The following is a 21,293-nucleotide window of genomic DNA, read 5'->3' on the forward strand; positions in this document are numbered from 1 at the left end:
TTGCCACAGTCCTAGTTCTGGAATGGGCTGAAAAATAGTACCAAATTAAAACAAAAAAGGGCTGAATTCATTATTTTAGCAAAGTGTAATAATTACATGGCTCTATAATACGAAACTAAAATAAGTAAAGTTCTAGAACACCCCGTCCCATTTCTCCAAGAGTCCAAATCAAGAAATTGCTTTTTTTAAAAATTACTTTTTAAAAACATCCAAATAGGAACACCCCGAACAGTTGGGGAAGTATATAAAACATTTCTCGCACGTAGGAAGTATAATAGAAGCCGCGAATTAAAAGGGAAAACAGTTATCTTCGGTATGTATTGTAGGAAAATCAAACGCTCCTCTATTTCAAAGTAACCAATAGACCAAAACGGTATTATTGCCATATATGAGAAAAATATATAAAACGAGGAAAAACTCAATCATGAGATGTAGGAAAAGTCTTACTGACACTTTTGAAAATGTGACAAGCATCTGTTACATGATGCTGAATTGGATAGAATTGTACCAACCTTTTTCACAAAAAGGACTGAAAATGCCAGCGTGGTAGCAACGGGCCGATTAAGGACAAAAAGGGCTGAATTTGGTAATTGTACCAAGTGGTGGCAACACCGTACGGGAAGAAAATAGCCTTCTGAACGGGATCACTTTTTTGTGATTTTCTTTCTCTGACAATTTTTTTTTTTTTACAAAAATAAAATAAAATAAAAATAAACATGTTTAAAACAAGATTTAAAAAATACACGTGTTTAAAACAAAATGTTTAAAACGTATATAAAATTTGTTTTAAACAAAACAACCCTGGTAAACATTCAGAAGATGTTTCAATTAAATGGGAAGGGGAGAAAAGCACAAATTGATTTTTGTGATTCACACGTTCCCAGAGAAATAAAACAATACCTCACTGTGTCCTCTGTGTGAGACCAAATGTAATTTCTTTAATGTTTCGGGCTTGAAGTGATCAATCTTGACTCCCAAGATACGATAAGGCTGTTTTGAAAGAAAGAAGTACATTTATTCTGCCTCAGCACATTCTTATAACAAACTTTGCTGTGGTCAGAATTGTCAGTCAATTTTTGTACCGGTATTATTTAACGAAATTAATAATTGAAAAAGCTTGAAATCAAAATACAAAAATACAGTATTTCTAACCAGAAACGATAATGATAATATAAATGAGATGAATAAACATAAAGCAGTAAAGAAATACAATAAACTCTTTTTAATTCGAAGTCCAAGGGGACACGAAAAAACTTCGAATTATCCAACAACATTCATTTTCACATATATAACAACAAACAAACCAAAGTACTGTGCATCAAAAACATATTCATATGGTGTAGACTTTACCTTTAAAGCAGATTATTATTTGCGTGATCGAATACCGCAAACTAACGACGACTACGTGTACAATGGAAAATATATTTACGTACAACACTTCAACATACGTTGAATAGCCCAAACAATTAAACACCAGTAACAATTTGAATATTCTGTTCTCACTTTTAGGAAGTCGTAAACCTCATTTGCTTAAATTTGTTTTTGTACGGTCAATAAATCTTGAATTTCATGTATTGCGTAGAATACGATATTAATAACATTTAGTTGACTTTATCAATAATTCATCTTAAATTTTCAACCAATTCTAAAACAAGATGAGATTGGTACACGTTCTCTATCTTTACTTCTTCCCCAACTCACCTTCATCTTTATCATTACATAGATTTTCTATTCATCTTTTGTATTACTCTTCCCTATGGCTGCATCTGGATAACTGAAAACACGTTAAAACTGTATTTCTCTGTTTACATCTGCCCAACATTAAAATATTTCAAGTGTATTTACTTCGAATTATCCAAAACATAGGTTCAAAAGTTCGATTTAGCCACGATTTTTTACTATTGTTTTCAATACAGTTTTCAAGGGGAATGGACTTATGTTCGAATTATCCAAGTTCGAATTAACGAGACTCCACTGTACATTGGTGTTCCAATTTATGAGAGCCAAGAAATGAGAACTATAATCCGTAGATACAGCATTAGAATGACATTAACCTCCTCTTCCAAAAAACATTAAGTAATTGCCACGTATTTAATTGACAACTACTCTTCCAGTGATATGTCTGACAAATGATGAACAAGCTGTGTTCTGGAGAGGTTTGTGAACGTATTTACATACAGTGGCTCAAAAAAAGTATTGGTCTGTCAATAATGCAGTAATAAACGAACATTCACTGTACTGTCAGCTTATGTATTATCCCATGTCACATATAAGATAAAAGAAAGAAAGCAGTAGCCATGTCAAGAGAACAAAACTAAAAAGATAAAATAAACTTATTACATTTGTCACCAAAAAAGTATTGGGCAGTCAAGAATGATTACAATTTTTTCCAACATTGTTACATTCTTAGTATTTGGTAGGTCCTTCGTTACTTCTGAGGATTGTACACAACCTCTTCGGCGTCGAATGCACCAAGCTGTCTGTGGTCTCACGATAAATTTTACCCCATTCTGCTAGTAATACACTTTTCAGGTCCATTTTGTTGGAGATGTTATGTTTTCAAATGTTTTGTTCCATGCAGTGCCATAAATTCTCGATTGGGTTGATATCGGGTGATTGTGGTGACGTTTCCATCCAACGAGATGTTATATAACAACCAGAGCCGGGTATTTAGAGCTGTATGCTTGGAATTATTATCCTGTGAGAAGACATATGGTGGAGGGAGACCCAATTTTTTCCACATTTGAAAGATGTGTCTTCAGAATGTTGATGTAAGCCTTGTGGTCCATTGTCTCTTCAGTAAAGCATAAATCACCCACACCATTTGCACTCATACAACCCCATATCATAATCGAAGCCCCTTCATGTTTCACAGTGGCTGTCAGATTTTTTCTAATCTAGTTCTGCATTCTTCTTTCTCCACACTATCACACGCCCGTCTGTCCTGAACAGGGTTGGCAAAAACCATGGTTTTTATTGAAAAAAACAAAAAAAAACGATGGTTCTTTTGGTTTAAATAATTTGCTCTATGCATTTATATCACATATTTACAGAAATAAGTTTGTTTCTCCTTGGTGTTATTATGCAACAAACAGGTTATGCTGAAAGGGGTCACATAAGCTTAAAGCGGAATTAGAACGGCTTTTCGGCTTACATCCGAGAGAAATTGTCCTCCATTTGAACTCGAAACCGGGACTAATTAGGCATAAATGCGATACATCTGCCGACTCACTCACGAAGGACTCCTGATAATAATACGGTGTACTGATCTTTACATACTTGTTAATATAATTATCAAGAATCATTTCAAAAGAATAAAAAGATAAACAGTTGCAGAAGCGAAACCATTGTACAGAATTACATGTGGACAATTTCAAAATACTGCAGAGTACAGAAGAGCTAATTTAGTCAAAGTTAGTTCACTACTACTTTTATTAGTGCAAGTTAAAGAAATACCACAACTTAATTTGCATATTAATAAGAAAAGTAAATAAAGATACGAATTTTTTTTAATCCACGTTGGCTCTGACCAATTTATACATAAATAGATACCAAAGATACTTCTGATTTCAATAAATGCCTCTCATGAGGTTTGTCCCCCCACCCCACCCCAAAAAAGTACGGCATTTCGGTGTATTTTATCAATAGTAAACATTATTAAAACGAAACAATATTTAGAATTTTCTTTGATTGCAATTGCATAACAATGATACACTAAAAAAATCACAAAAGAAGCATTCATAAACTTATATTTAAAAAAAAATGCTTTAGTATCTTTGAGTAATGAATGAGGAATTTAAGTCCGAATATAATACAAATAATATACGAGAGTGAAACGTGATAACTCACAAATGTGTGTTCACCAAGATCTTACGAACACTTACCCTTTTACGAACTTTTTTTTTTTTAACCAGCTGGTTTAAACGATCCAACCCTGGCCTTGAAGATATTAAATTTACTCTCATTGGTAAAAATGATTGTTTTCCAGAACTCATAAGTCATTTTTGTGCTCTTTCGCTTACGTCAATTTCTTTTCCTTGTTCGCCTTGCTTATATAGGGCTTTCGACGGGCTGTTCTCCCCCTATATCCGCTATCACGAACATTTCTGATGGTTGCAGCACACACTTACTCCCATATCACGTTCAACTTCAGCTGCTAAGTTAGGCGCACTTAATCTCGAATTTTTGGCCACTTGACGCACAATGTTTCGTTTTGCTGTCACTGAAAGCTTTGACGGGCGGACACTTCTCTGTATATTATCTTCTCTTTTTGTTTTCTTATAACCGTGAACAATATTTTAAACCGTTGTTCTTGGCCTTTGAATAGTTTTAGCTGACTTCCGAAAACTATTTTCAATTCCGAAACAGCTTCACTACAATCATCCTTTCTTCCTCTGTTGTTTCCTTCGCTTTTCTCCCCATTGCTGCTTCGCGAAAGGCACGACGTTACTGCTGTCCACTTTCCTACAACTAGAGTATCTTGTGTATAAAGACACAAGGGCTTGAGGGTGAGGCCACCTCAGAGCTCGTGTTTATTACGAACAAGATGTTTGCTCGCCCAATACTTATTTGGCGTTGAATGCCTCCCGAGCTCCAATATTGCTGTTCTGTTGAAAAAAAAACAGGGCAGATTCCGATTGTCTGGGTACGTACATCACAAAGACATGTACATGAATGTCCATCATAAGTTTTACGATCGCACGTAACATGGTTGTTCTACTATTCCTACTTTTCTCATACCTCTTTTCTGACCAATACTCTTTTGAGCCACTGTATTAGTCTCAAATTATTGCTTCAGTGAAAGTGTGGGTGTTATCTATCTATCTTATATACCTAAATAATGTTTACAAGTATTCATAAAGTTTCAAGTTGCAGCACGTGGAAGAAATTATATATTCACCAGACTCGTGGTGACTGAGTTCTTACCCTGTAGTAATGTGGCATATGGGCAACCGTATTTCAAGGTGACCATAAATCAGCAGTCCAGTAACACAGTGGAAAGCACTTTCATAACGGAACAATTTACATCACCTAAATGTACTTCGCATATTTCTGGAAATTGACTTGCCGGTGGTCATTTAAAGAATTTGGAATTGTATTGAATATGTAATACCAGCTGTGTACTAGGTATTAACAAATCACCTTGGCGTCCTTAAAATATACTACATTCATTTGCGACGTTGTAAAACAGAAGGTAAAGCATTCCTTCGTTGCATTATTTTAACTGATGAATGCGGACTAGATTTTACAAGCATTAATTGAAACGTCAATTGAATGCATGTTGCTCTCAGTGTTTACCACGCCTAGAGAAATTGGAACAGGAGACAGTAGTCACGTTCATATTTTTGTGCACAAGATATACTGCAACTTGAGATAAACGGCCCTTCGTAGATAAGAAAAAAGCACGGCTCAATGTCACACTTGTCCAGTCTGAATTGTCATTGAATTCGCACCTATAGCGGATATCATGTAAGAAAAGTTTGCTGCTTCGTCTTATTCTCTCATCCAATATGGATAACTACAATTTTTAGAACAAAAATAAGCACAATAGTTGAAAATCCTTGAATATCTATCCTCCAGTTTCATAAAATCATGTTTGTCTTGATCACAGTGGCACAATTTTAAAATCTTCGGTGTTCATTTTTCATGTCAAAACCTTCAAAATAGATTCCTTCTATTTTTGTAATGAAGTTGGCCATTTTCTGCTGAAAATTGAAGAAATTGCGTTTAATGTCTAAAACTTCTGGTTTGAATAGAAGGTTCACGGAGATTGAAGCTATTTTTGTAATGCTGTATCGATTGCAAAAAACCGCTTTATACCTTTTACGATTTTTGCTCTTATACATACTTGTTGACAAACAAACGGATAAAGCTGTTCTATAAGACTTTCGATAGTGACACATAACATAGTTCGGAATTTTAAAATGCATGCCCCATTGCTTGCGGTCCCGTATTTCAGGAAAAATACAGCTTATCATCTACATTAAATTAACATTTTAACTGAAATTTATTTTTAATCGATCCAATATTTCGTTAGATTGCTTCTTAGCGGCCCAAGCGCTTCCAGTCCAATATTCTGGAATGAAACAACCTATCATCATATGCATTAAATTAATTTTCCAATGGTGAAAGTACTTTTAATATCAAACTATTTGTTTCTGAGAGTTTCCTTACTCATAAGAAAACAATGACTCCCTAATCTCTCCTGGCCCTGCATTCTGGGATACAAATCAGGTTACCATATACGTTATGTTAGTTATTTTCAACAACATTACGATGTTGTCGCCTTCTAACACATGTTGAAAATTGTTTATCAACATAGTTCTAACGAGTATTTGTGTAACTCCTTAAAGCATGTGAAGTAGTTTTGGTTTTCTTTGTGCGCACACGTACGATTTGTATATATCCACAGTTCATTTGAATAGATTCTTTGTATGTATCCTCATATGTAAACTTTAAATTACGGAATAACTTCGGGGCCATCGTAATTTATGACTTATAATTTTCAATAGGAAAAAACGAATAATTCACCGTATGTCAAATCCTGTGTTTCGCAGTAATCAAGTTGTGCAAAGTTCCCTGATTCTCTCCACTGTGGAGCCCCATATTTCGGGCTTCACGCTAAGCACTATAAATGCAGATACAAACTTGAGCACTGTAAAGTACATTGTAATATTTTCGTTAATTATTGCACCTACTCATCGTATTCTCATTCGTTGATGTATTGGTGTATTTTTAAGTGCTCTTAATCATAATCTTTTATATTTCTTCCCTTCCTCCTATTTTCTCTTAACTCCTTGAAGCACAGTGGTACTTATACTACCTTTTACATAACGTTTTAGAAACATCGTGCAGCAAAGAGTTAACACGCACAAACCGTTCTTTTCATCTGTTCAAACAAACAAAAATTAAGCGTTTTCAGTTTTCATAGAAAGAATAGTGTAGCAGACGCCTCAGCGGAATTCTCATTGGAAGGGAAGTAATAACAAATATTGAAGAAGTAATTAAGAAATGTCAGGTCTGCTGCCATTTTACACATATAAAGTACTAGTCACTGTATTTTTAACGTATATTGTCGGCTATTGCCATTAAACTTTTCCGTTCATATTTTACGATTTCAAGACATTTGGAGATCTAGTACAGACAGAATAATGTGCGGATGCCTTTTGCTTTCTTCACAGATTTAAAGCTGAGATAGAAATTCACCAAGAAGTAGTGAAAGTGTCGAATGCATGGAATCCAACAGCATCGTCGTATATTGCAAATTATTTGAACTGGACCGGGTAAAACTTAGATTCACTTATATCCGGTCGACCAGTTACTGTTAGAAGCGTTGAAGAGGCAATTCGGAATGAACGATGGATCCATCTGCGAACATTGGCACAGAAGTTAAAAATTTAATGCAGTATATAGTATGTATTGTCTATAAGTCAGACTTTCGCAAATTTGTGTGTGATGGATGCTATTCAACGGAAGAGCGAGAGAATGTCATCCCTCGACCACATGGTGCGTTACGCACATGAGACATTACGTCTAAAAGATAGTGACTCCTGAAGCAAAGCAGTACCGTATGTTACCGAAATATTCTGGCTCTCCGCACCGCAAAGAATTCTGAGGGCGTGAAAGTCGTTTTCATGGATTATCTATACCTGAGACCACTGTAATTGAAATCGTCTAAGCGTTGACAAAGTTGCGTCACGTCCTTCGTGAAAAAATACCCAAATAGATATGATTCAAGCATCAGACTGCTTGACGACAATGCTCTCCCTTGCTTCCAGTGTTGCTCCTTACCACATGCTAGGAATTGCTTTAATTAGACTGGGAAATAGTGTAGCACGCACCCACTCACCACAGTTTGCGTCTAGCTCCTTCAAACATTCATTTCTTTGGTCCTCTAAAACGATCCATGAGTGAGTACTCTGCTTCTGTTGAAAAGACTCATTCCGTCATTTGTAGGTTTTGTACGCTCAGAAAACTTGGAATTTTTTGAGCAAATGCTCGTGGGAAAAGTGCATTGATCATTTTTTATTTATTTATTTTTATTAATAAGTGCTTAAGATATGTAGTTTCATTGTGAATAGGCTTTGTATTGGCTTCTGGCTGGAAAGGAATAACATGCATTACTTTTTTTTTTTTTTTTTTTTTAACGGAAGTTCTTCGTATTACAGTGGTGGCCAGAATACCATGTATTGAGCGTGAATTTTTATTCCTGGGAAGGAAAAATTGAAACTTCTAATCTGGAGATCAATATTCACTCCCTCTCGTTGTTACGTAGCAGTATATTCAGTGTAGTGCATACATATAGTACCCACCAATTTAGAAAAGAAGCAAGAGTTTTACAGATTATATTATTATGCGTGAAGTACGATCTGAATTTGATACTTGCAAATAATACTAGTAGATAATAATCATTTATTATTAGTGAAATTTGCCAGTTTTATGATTAAATTGAAATAACATGCGAGCAATATCTCATGAATGATTGGTAAGTTTTGAGCTTAACCATAGAAAAAGGTAACTAGGCAATCCAAATTATAGTGTTTGAAACTTACCATTTTTCTGTACTATCGATCATTAAATCTCTTCACTAGGTACCCTCACTAAGCAGTTATGTGAATTTTAGTAACTTAGACAATGAAAAATATAAAAAATGTAGAAAGTAAGCCAGATATTATCATCAAAACGCTATTATGTAAAACTAATAATTGTTTTCAAGACATTTCGCATAGTGTATGAATTTGGGCGCTCAGCAATTATGACGTCATAGTGCCCACCGAAATCTAGTCTACAAGAAGAGTTTCGTAAAGAGTTATTAGTTTATTTGCTAGCATTTTGTTGATACTACCTGATTCACTTTCTACTTATTTGAAGTTTTTCGTTGTTTAAGTTATTCATGCAAGTTCAAGAAAGTGGGGACGAACCTTTTCTTCTTTCTTTTTTAGTATTTGTTACTTTAAATGGAGTAATTACAGTATCATTGCTAAAACATTCGTCAGCAGAGCTTTTTACAGGTTGAAAAAAGCAGTTGGACAGTTGAAGGGATCTAGCTGTGGCGAATAAGATGGACAAGGAACAAGTTCGAACCGACAATCAGTTATCGTTGTCGTTGTTAGTCACTGAAGTGTGAGCAGCAGGGCAGTCGTAATAAAAAAGTGCTCTTCTTGTCAGTATTCCTATCCTCTTTTCTCGGATTTTTTTCTTGAAATAATTAAGGTTTCAATAATAGTTTCCGGTGACCGTATGATCGCTTGCAAAGTATTCAATCGACATCAGGGACACTCCAAAAAGCTGGGCTTTTTCGGACCTAGACCTTGAAGGGAAAGATGGTGCATACTTCTATTGATTTCATTGTGGTGCCCAGTATTCATACAGTAAGGATCGAGCAAGAAAATTGTCCAGATCAGCTTCAAATAGATCAAATTCCTCATTGACATGGTCTGTCATGCGCTTCTACTCAGAAGTCAGAAGACGTGGGATATGTCTAACAGAAACGTTTGAGAAATTATCAATTCCTGATAATATGATGGGATTGCTTCTGTGAGATGCCCAGTCTGTTTGCTACGTAACATGTTGATAGATCATACAGAGCGATGGGTGCGTTTCCCTTGATGGTAATTGATGGTTTCCTTGATTTAGGTATAAACATACACACTGCCGCGGTTGGATTCTTTAATTGTCGCATATGAAGGAACAGTATTAAGTGAAGTATTGATGGATTTCCAGGGTAACGACAAACAAGGCAAAGTCAGGGAATTCTGCTAAGGGTCAGGGAATTTCGATTGGCTAAAAATGAAATTTTAGAAAAAAACATGTGAAATGAAAATTGTGAGGCTATTTAGATGATGTTAAGTTCATGTTTTTTTTAATTGGCAACACCAAACTTTGAAACTTATTTGTGTTTTCCATTAACGATTTGTACGAAACTTAGGTTTTATAGTTGTGCATATTATCTCTTGCTTTCGCTTGTGCAGTGAAATATCATATTAGTGAATCATTACTTATCACACAAATGAAAGTATTTCGCATTTAAGCTTTGGTTTCCATTGTAATGTATTTTAATTTGCAAAAAGGTTTGTTTCGGAAGTGCTTGTGAGTTAACAAAAATAGCTGATAGTTGCCAGCCGTATACATTGGTTAATACTCAGTGGATAGCAGGACTAACTTCATCGGACTTTTAATCTTTAAATATGAAATTGTTAAATAGATAACAATGTGTGTTTTCTTATTTGTGCTTGTAATGGAATATTAGTAATTGTTTTACATTTATAAGTACGTATTTATTTCCCATCAATAATTATACCTTTGGATTGATTTATTAATGGTGATGAATCTCATAACTTCAAAAAAATGAAGTTTATCCTAATTTTAAAGTTATTCTAATATTAAAAATGATACAGCAATTTGTGAACAAAATTTATGGTACATGAGTTCAATTAGTCTCATATTCTCTTTCTCTGTGATCATTCTTTGAGACAAACTATGCATGCTTTTTCAAGGTTAATATGAAATATTTAAAGTTCTATAAAACACGATTTTTTTTTTTCAGATAAGTGTGTAAAAAATGTTTTGTAGCTTTTGAGAGAGGGATACAAAAACTGTTCCGGGGTCTTGAGGGGTGTGCCTACGTGGGGACACTCTTGCTAGCATCCTTTTCCAAACATACGTAACAAAGACTGTATTTCTTAATTTTAGCAATTCAGTGAAATGAAAGAAAAAGGAACTGCTAAAATATGCAATTCAAATTATCGTAAAATAATAATAATTTGCTTCCAGTACACTTCGGAAGCAACGAAATTTCATTCTTGTTTTAATGGTAACATCTTCGTGCAATTCCTGTATGAAGGAGTTAGTAAATGGTATCTCAATTATATTCGTATTTGTATACTTTGTTTTCCGCAGGTTTGGAACTGGAACTACGGAAGTAAGCAAGTTCCTTTTTACTAATGGTTCATTATCACATATTGCATTGCATGAAAGAAACTGATCAAGCGATCAATCATATTTCAGATTGCGGGTTTGAAATATTATACATGTTGATACTAACTTGAATGCTCTAGCCTACGCCACCGAATTTACTTCGTGGGCCAAATTTCCTGCGTTTAAAGCATGGGTGGGCGATATCGGTTTTGTGGTAAACACCGAGTGGAGGGTTTTCTCGGGGTTCTTCTATTTTTCTCCTATTCATATCACTTTCGTTCTTACATAATTAACTTGGTAATTAATGTCTCGTTTGTGGGACGTTCAACTAATGCATTAAGTGAAGTATAAATGCTGAATAATTAGTTTTCGTCTGTTAATAACCATATGGCACCTTCGGGAATTGCGAAACTACAAATTTGCAATATTGGCTTCTTTCAACCGTGTAAATAATGTTCTGGAACTATTTTACTTTTCTCGGGAATAAGCTGTTCTCTGCTCACTTTTCTGGCTTGGGAATTTAGTTCATTTTCGCGTTAGTATTAGTTGCTTGAAAATATTTTTGTAAATACCCAAATATGCGAAAAATGAAATGAAATCTTTGTTTTACGTCCCACAGTTATGCCGGTTAGGCTAAAGGAGACTGTGAAGGTGAGAAATAAATGAAATGGTAGAATGAAGAAAGTGAGAGGAAACGGGAGAACCCCGAGAAAACCCACGAGCACGATGTTTGTCTTCCACAAAGTTCACACGGCGCGAGCTGGGATCGAACCAGGGACCCCAAGCACCGGAGGTGAACGCTCTACCACTGAGCCACCGCGAAGCTAGTAGTAAATAGAAAGTAATTAAGATGTTGTTTAAGACATTCCAAATGAATAAATAGTAACCTGAAAATAGGCGTATACGTTTTATCATCGTGTATTAAGCTCGCGATCGTGTTTCATTGTGTGTTTTAGTTTAGCATTTTAATTTCTTTTCTTAGAAATAACAGTGCTTAAGCGCCTAGACTAAACAGAAACTGCCAGTGTCCCAAAACGAAGAGAAGTACCAAATGCAAGTTGATTTATACAATGGATCGAGGCGGGATCCACGATTAAAATAATAATAATAATAATAATGCAGTCAACAACAGGCTTTAATTTACGACAGCATATTGCTGTATAGAAAGGCAGTCAAAAAGCAGAGTACATAGTAACAGCTTTTTGCTGGTTCTACCTAGTTATATCATAAATACTGTCTCAAGTTAGAATGTGAATAACAGAGTATTACACCAAGGCAATTTATTTTGGTCATGTTTTACATTGATATGTTGTACCCCTGACGCACGAATCATTTTTCGAAATGTTCCCCTTTGGCCTTGATGCAGGCATGAAGTCTGTCCGGTCACTGGTCAATGGCATTACGCACCACGTCCATGGAAAAATGGTTTACTGCTCTAGTCAAGGATTGTTTCAGATTGTCGACAGATGGATGCCGTTTATGGCAGACCTTTGCCTGAAGGACTGCTCAAAGTTTGTAGTCCAACGGGTTAAGGTCCGGGCTGCTAGAAGGTCAATCAGCGGTAGAAATGAAGTTGGGGACGTTCCGTGCCAGCTAGTCCTGGGTTGTTTTCGCAATGTGGCCTGGAGCGGAATCCTGCTGGAAGGTCCACCTTTCTCCAGGGAACATGGCAGCAGACAGTGGTTTCACCTATAAGTGTAAGCACTGTGTCTTGGTACACCTTAGCAGATGTTTTAACACCTTGTTCGCAAAAATGCAGCTGGGTTGTGCTCACTCCCCACCAAACCATTACTGAAGCAGGATAATGTGTCAAGGTGTCTATCGGTCACGAAATCAGAAAACTGTCATGAAAGTCAAGGAAAAGTCACGAAATTTAGCTTTCGGGTCACGATTTTTTTATCTGTACAAATATAAGTAGAGACTGAAAAATTTTGTTCTATAAAATATCAAAATTCACCACAAAAAATGTATATGGTCGGCTTTAGATGCTACCAAATCGCTAGCACAGCACGCTTCTATCGCATGCATGAAAATTTGACCTAATTTGCATCCAAATTCCCTTTTGAAAATGTTACGAAATTTTATGGTTTGGTGAAGAAAAGGTTACGCAAAAGTCACGAAAATTCATTTTGGAATTTTAGTAGACACCCTGTGTGTCCTCCTGAACCCTTGGAGCTGCCTCAGCAGCTGCAGTAGATGACGTGGCATACACACGGTCATTTTGGAAGTTGTAGGTCTGCTCAGTTGTGAACATCTTTTCGTCAGTGAACAGAATCTTTTTGTGCGGATTGTTGGCGTAACGCCGCAACAGTCTCTTTGATTTAAGGACCCTCTGCGACATTAATGTTTGGGTCAGAAAGTGGCTAGTCCGCCTCTTATACGCCCGTAGATGTAGGTCACTCCTGAGCACACGAAACATGGAATTTCTGCTGATGTTCATCTTAGCAGCCATCGTACTTTGTGTTCGAACAGGATTTCTTCGAATTCTTGCTGCGACTGCTTTCTGAACCTGTGGGGCTCGTACCGTTCGTGGTCTGCCACTTCTTGCGCGGTCAGCTGCTGTTCCAGTCTCGGTGTATCTCTGTATGGCGCTATACACGAATCTCTTGCTGATTTGTAGGGGTTTCAGGAGGTTGAAAATCTCACCTGCTGTCTTCCCGACCTTGTGTAGTGCAATTACTACTACACGATTTTCGTAATCACCCAACTCCGTCAGAACTCAGTACAATATCAACGCATGTCATGAACAGTCACACACACACTACATGCATCTTCCGCTTTATACACAGATGGCAGCACTGTGCCACTCCGGATGCCTACAGCGCCAATCCAAACTTTGTGACAGTATTTATGATATAACTAGGTAGTTGCAGAGGCAGGATCGAAAATGGACAGATGTTGTAGTTGTGGTATTCGGTGTTCATTGTATCCAGTGTTCCTATGCAGATAACGAGCATATTAGTTTCGAAATACCGTAGTCTCTCGTTTAACCGAATTTGATGTGACTGATAGTGCTTCAGTTAAACGAAAATTCTGTTCTTTACAGTACAGTACGTGTACTAAAACTCGACGAGGGTGGGAGAGTGGGTTATCACAAGTAAGAGTTAACCCATTGTAACAGTGAATTCGCTCTTTGATAAATAACTGTTAGACAAAAAAATATATAGTTATTGGTGTTTAAAAATATATAGTTATTGGTGTTTTTAGTCGCGGACATGTAGGCTTTTATTTTTTAAGCAATTTGGTTCACCCAGAAATTCGGTTAATCGGGACTGTAGTGTACTCTAAGACCACGTTTATTCCTTCCTGGTTCTTACAATACTTTATCATGGATTCAGAATTTTTTGCTGTAGCATCTTTTGGCTAAATAACACATAAGACGGCAAGCGGTAGCAAGTCATGTAAAAGGGAAAAGCATATGCAGATGCCAACGTCATTTCAGTATTAAGAACAGTTATGCCTTTGTGAATCACGAACACAAACCTGTATCTTCTAACTTGGAGTGTCATCCTATTGGTATCTTATCTGTAGAAAACTTAGAGGTTTTTGGTGATGTTGCATGATTAAATATGGATACTACCATGCAAGTGGGTACGAGTTCGGAGACTATACGAAGTAGTTTTACATATACAGAATATAAATCTACTTATGAACAATCTGTTCCAGCAGAACTATCAATTATTATTGGCAACGAACTAGCACCATAAAAGTTCGCTTTTGTCAATTTCCTCGTAAACTACGCACAAGAATTTACCCATAAGCATGCTGTTTTGTTAAACCTGATGTGATCGGTTAACTGATGTCTTATCTTTGACATCTAAACTTTATTTTACATTTAAGTAAAATATTGTCCAATCATAATTTTGGGGTATATCTCATTAACGACATTACGTACTGCTGTCTTGTTAGTGTCATAATAAAGAGCTTCATGAGGGTATCCTTCAGCATTAGTCTCATCTTAAATAGATTTACAAAATAATTTTTCTCGATTTTCTTAAACTATGCGTGAGCTTTTACACCGACGTATATAATTTTGTTCAGCTTAATAAGGTATGTCTCATCTTTGAACTTTTTTTTTCCCCGTTAAACGCTAATAATATTGTAGAATTCACCTGCTATTCAGTAAATGTTATTTTATTTACCTACTATTCTAACCGTAAATTGTAAGTTTAGTAATATTTACTGTTTAATGTGAATCAAAAGAATTGAAATGTAAATTCTAATTATTTAATTACAGACCACAAGACTTGGGAAATACATTAACGAACTCCGTAGAAAGACCAGCAATGAAGTTTTGGCCAAACGAGCCAAGGATCTGGTGCGGCGATGGCGTGACATGATTCTTCCAGCATCCAACAAGGACCATTGCGGAAACGCAATGAATGGAGGCAGTATTGGAGCTGGTTCAGGGACGAGTGGACCTGGACCAGGACCAGGTGTGATGGTAAGCCCAGGGTTAGCGAATAGTCGATACAGCGGTAAAGGTAGCAGTGCTGTATCACCAGCAGTATCCCTTCCTTCCAGTGCCAGCACGAGTCCAGGACTTCCGTCACGACCTGGGACACCGTCTGTGCTAGCTTCAAGATCAAGAATTAGTCCCGGACTACAACGATCTTCTCACCACTATAAACCTGTGAGTCCCGCATGTTCGAAACCTTTGACCCCTAAACTATCAGGAGGTAGTGTTGGACGTCCTAACAGCCCTGCCGCAATGCTTGATTCAATTGACTCACGCCTTACTCCAACGGTTAGCCCTTCGCAGCGATTTCAGCAACATTCGGGAAGTGCTCCTAATGTGCCCAAGACGTGTGTTGCTAATAAGAGGCTTCGGAAAGATGAGTCGGACTCTAGTTTACATGTAAATAAAATTAGAAAGAATTCTTCGTTGCCAAATGGATTAATAGATCCTGAGATATTAATGGACGAGTGCAGTAAAGATAGTGTTAGTAGTGAGTTGTATGGTGATCCATTTTCCTCCTCCAAAGTGCCTGGTGCTAGTAGTAGTAACAAAGGAAAGACTAACTCGAAACTTAAACAATCAGATCATGATATTCTGAAAAAGAAATTTGAGGAAAAAGTGCGGGGACATAAAGTGAAAACGACCCAGGAATTAATAAATGCTTTAACGAAGCGGAGTGGATCTCCGACATTAATACCAAATACTACTACATCAACAACCGAGAGCCTTGGTGGTCATCAAGAACAAGATCTAGGTGTAAATTCTCCAGGTATTGATCAAACTAGTCTGAGGACTTGGAATTTAGTTGAAAAAAGCGATGCGACTGAAGTTCTTCGTAATAAAGATGCACTCATGACAACATTCCTGGAATCCCTTCCCGATCAGCAGGAATCTCCTTCCTCCAGTGGGGCTACCACTGGGAAGGGATATGGTAACAGAAAATATAAGCTTGAAAGGGATTTAGCAGATGAAGCAATCGATGAAATATTATCCCAGTTGCCTCCAGTTAATCCTGAAGAAATTTCTTGGGATCCTGTGGGCGAAGAAGCACTTAGCGTGATAGGTAGTGATGTGATTGAAGATACAGTTAACAAATTGCAAACCGAGCATTTAGAGTCCATTAATGGAAATACGGACTACGAAAATAATTTTCGCGAATGGCACGAAATGTTGTCAGTTGAGTCATATGATGGTGAATTGCTTCATATACTGCCTTATGTTGTTATCGACTGAAAGATAGTTTGTTACGATGTGGATTAAGCGTGTTTGTTGTTGTTTGAATATGAATGCATGTATGTAAGCAAATGTGAGTAGGTATGAATGTTGTTGTATGCACTTTGAATGTTGAGTGTGAGGTGTTAGTAGCCAGAATTGAGAGAGACTTCCAAAAATATATTTCATATTGTAACAAATTCTTTGTATTGCCTCATGAAAAAAAAGGTCTTCTCATAAATTATGTTACAACAAGCACGACGTATTTTTCTTACAGTGTGTAACTAAGAAGTTCATTTCTTTATGGAAAAAATTCTTAATGTTTCTTTCATAAGTTCTCTGCAAGCAAACGTCAGTTTCTTAGTTGTGGTTTTAGACTACAGTTATCAGTTCTGTTCTTTTGTAACATGAAGGCTGTAAATGGAAGAAAACGAAGAAATTAGTTATTCTGTGTACAAGCTTTACATTTTTTCTCTTATATTCATAATAAAACTTTCCAGGGATACAGTTTTGGAAAATACATCCATTGCTGACAAAATTTGCTTCAAGTACAACATAATTTATATGTAACAGGGCATGATTTCATTATAATTGCTGCGTTCTGCTTACATCGTTTCGTAATACCTTACTGCTAACGCATAAAGATTAAGATTTTTCATGTTGACTTCAATTGTATTTGTATGTATTTTCTACTGTTGAATTTGTAGTATGGTCAGATGCGTTACGATTTTTTTTTTTTTTTTTTTTTTTTTTTTTTTTTTTTTTTTTTTTTAAATAAAGAACTTGTGTGCATATCTAGTGATGCAATACCTGCATATAAGGGTAATAAGAATGTTTTCGTTAGCCCTTTTGTTAATATAAACAGGATTTGTGAGTAGAATTAGTAATTATTTTATTGTGTAGAATTTAACTTACAACTTATTTGACGACTTCAACTTTTGTATCTTTATTAATGAAAGTACTAAAGAGGAAAAAAACTTAGTGCAGCTTTTTCAACCTGGAATCCCACAATGTTCCCTGTGGGATTTATGATGGCCTTTCTATCGTTTTCATTCTGGCTGGCATCTCATTAAAAATATTTGCTAAACTAACGATAAGCAGAAACGGTTTTGATTCACCGTAGGCTTCTCAGCGACCTGCTTGTCGTTTTCTTGTACATCATCTTTATAACATTTTATGTTGCTTGAACAATAACTTACCGGTAACGTTCCTGTATTGTAGAAAGGTTTTTTCTCACTCGGAATGTACTTGTGTACTTCTAAGAAAACAGAGCGAATGATTAATGATGTAACAACGATCCTAATTTCCTTTCGTGTTTTTTAAATAAAGGAATAAATTCAGAGTGAGTAAAAAGATAGCTTTGATAATTTGTTCTGCAATGTAGAAATGTTACCGTTGTTCGAGCAAAGTAAAATTCCATGAAGTCGTATAAGAAAGCAGCATGCCGGTCGGTAGTCTACGGTGAAAATTAACAAAACTGTGCTTAAATGAGTACAGGAATTTAATATTCGACATTCATCCTATCAGAACTTGAGGAACGAAAATAATAAAGAAACAAGAGCGAAAAGTAGGTGTGTCGGTTCCTATCCTATTAATGCGTGTGTTTAATTCCTTCGATGTTTCTATATATGCTCTTTAACTTTTTATAGATATATTACTTACTGTTTTTGCAATGACTACGGCATATATTTGGTCAAAAAGATCTGTTTAAATGATAAAAAGCTACTGTGGAGTTAGGGTGTACCGCGTTCGAAACAAATGCATTTTTTGTTCATTCTTACTCTTTTATTCAGTTTCATCTTCCTAGTTGATGATTTAAATTAAATGTTTTGGTGATCTTACTAACAGACGTGTACAGTTAATTGAAATATCACTGTGAGGTTACCCGTAGCGACGGTAACACGTGTGGCGCATGGTGTCAGTGTAAAGTGATTTCAAAAAGAAAGGAAGGGCAGTGTTAGCTTGTAGCGTATATTAAAGTTGATAGTCACACAGGATAACCTCGTACAGACCGCACAAATAGATATAGTAATTAGAATAGTATGATTACCGGTACTTTCTGTTACTTATCTTAGTCCTTCAGCCGCACAGATTAACCCGCGATGGTCCAATATCTACTTCAGCCTCAATAATAACGTACAATGGCACAATGTCGACAATTAATCACGTCACTCAATTATTCAGTAGCACATGATTTCAAGTTACACTCAATTCATTTCATCCACTGGATGAGTAATGTGCTCCCATGGATAGACTTCTTTTTCCTTTTTGGTTCTTCCGTGTAATAGCCAAGAGAGATTCCGCACCTTGTTCCTTGCTTAAATACCTTTAGGTATTCTCTGCTGCCATCTGCCGGAATTCCTGATAAGAACTCCCAAAGATATTGCAGAAGGGGTGATTGAAGTGGTGGCGCTGCGTATTACATCTATATTTTAGTGTTCACCGCAAAGATAAACTAATATATGTGATAAAATAATGATTTCGTTGGTCCAAAGGAGGAGTAATTTAATTAAATAACTTTTGGTGTTTCATTTGTTTTATTTATTTTAGCTGTTTTAAACACATTGATAACATTTATGATCAATAATTGTATTACAGTCTACAAATTAGTACAACTCTGTTGATTAAACGCAATCGTTGAGTTAAAATGTCGGTTAAAATAAATAAAACACTAACGAAAAATCAGAAGTTGGATGTATTACACATATCCGTAAAAATTATGTGGAGTGTATGACGAATAATTTGTTGCAATACACGTCAATACGTTAGTGCTAAATATATTTTCGTTATATTTTTAGAACAATGTTAGGAGAAAATGTTGTAATCTTCTTTTACATTAAAGATTTTGAGTGACTGTATTTTTACTGCTGTGCAGATTTGGTTTTCCTGGTTGTCTGGCATAGTTCTTAATTGCAATATATAATATGGAACTTCGTTTGAAGACTTTCAGAGCTTCTGTTAATGATTTGTCAGATGTGTAAATATAAAAATAAATAAATAAAACAGAACTCAGTTAAGATATGGATTAAAGACAAAAATAACTTTTAATTTCGTAGTCTTCCTCGATATAGTTAGTATTAAGCATTGCTTTTTATCGAAATAACAGTTTATTATATGCTGGAATAAATTGAAAAGATGTGATGAGTTACTCGAAAGTAGTTCACATATAATGGTTTATTAAGTTCTTTGTATATGTGTGTGTCACAGCCAGATATTTAAGTTACGTAATATTTCGCAGTAGGAATAATTCAAGAATCAATTGTTAGAATATTTCCCTCGATCATTGACTTAAGCTAAAGTAGTCATACAACTTGACCGTATATATATATATATATATATATACAGGGTGGGCCATTTTAATTAATCCACGGAAATATCTGAAAAATGATAAAACATAGAAGAAATTTTTGAAGTACACGTTATATATTGCTAAGGGGGAAAACCAATTCCGCCAAAAGTACCCCTCCCCGCCCCCCCTAAATGGGGGTAACGGGGGGTAACTTTGAAATGTCAAATGGGAACATGGGTCGAGTAATACCTCGTTCGAAAGGTCTTGGAAAACTAAGTAACGCTGTACCAAAAGATGTTTCATATTGTGCACCAGTTTCAAAATGGCCGCCATGATATGGTTCGGAAACTCCAGTACCCCTAGTATAAAAACCATGGAAGGTAAATGAATGGAACAAAGTTGAAATACGTAAATATCATAGGGCATATCGAATGATGTAATCCCTGTGATCCCAGTGGCCTCCCTGAAGGGGTCTTGTGGGCTAACTTCAAAATTTCAATGTCCGACCGGACAACGGTTCGGGCGTACGCTTGACCTACCCAATGCTATTTGGAAGGCAGACTTCATGCATAGAGAATTTGTGCAATAAGTTAACGCGGATGGCCACAGTTACATTTTGATTAACTATTAGCATTCATGTCATATTGTGAGCTTGAGGGACGAAACGGTGTGTACGTATATCCCCGAAATGCTTTCTGAATAACCAGCACGCATTGCATAAAAGTTTCTCTTTTTTTAGTCACTACAGCGTCATCCTTACAAACAAATGTTTCAACCACACCATAACTATTTGTAAGGTTAGCCTTAATTTACGAATTAAAGTAGAGTTCTCGTTTGAACTTTCACTTTACTTTCCACCCCACTCACATACAGAGCGCAGGGAGAGATTATTTTGCAGAACTTGGGTTTCTCTCTATACATTATGGCAATTTTACTCTAATAATTTTATCTCTGTTGTATTATTCTCGAGCCTTGGAACGCCTCCGTGGTTTTCCTATTTAATTTTCGTTATTTTCATTTATGTCTAACCATATTCATACTATGGGCACTGGACGTTTTCTTAGACACAGTCACCATGTCTTTGCGATCATTTTGAAAACGGTGTCTCATGTCGAAAATTTTCTTACAGAAGCTGTTTGATATTAATTTGTCTATGTAACGTGATGTTACTATTTGAAATTCAAGCTGCTATTTGAAATTTTCAAGTTGGCCTCGGATACCTTTCAGTTGGCCCTTGGAGTCACCCCGACAACACCTCTCGATGTGCCTTACGTCAGTTAGCTACTCCAGTTTTTTTTTGTTGATTTATCTCCAATCGCTTTCATACTACGGGTACTAAACCTTTTCTCTGACACGGATACTATGTTTCAGCGGCCTTTTGAGAACACTGCCATTTCACATCAATCGTTTTCTCCT

At 36.2% G+C, this 21,293-nt stretch overlaps 1 protein-coding gene across 2 annotated transcripts in view; it reads left to right on the forward strand.

Moving 5' to 3' along the window:
• Positions 1-17,331, forward strand: part of LOC145686253 (uncharacterized) — a 38,290-nt gene extending 20,959 nt beyond the window's left edge. For both annotated transcript variants that reach the window (XM_081759367.1, XM_081759368.1), the window contains exon 3: positions 15,155-17,331. In XM_081759367.1, the coding sequence (XP_081615493.1) occupies positions 15,155-16,609 (1,455 nt within the window). In that variant the 3' untranslated portion in view covers positions 16,610-17,331. The remainder of the gene's footprint in view (positions 1-15,154) is intronic.
• Positions 17,332-21,293: the final 3,962 nt, after the last annotated feature.

This window comes from Thermobia domestica, chromosome 5, assembly GCF_964235325.1.
Source record: "Thermobia domestica chromosome 5, izTheDome1.hap1.1, whole genome shotgun sequence".
NCBI lineage: Eukaryota > Metazoa > Arthropoda > Insecta > Zygentoma > Lepismatidae > Thermobia > Thermobia domestica.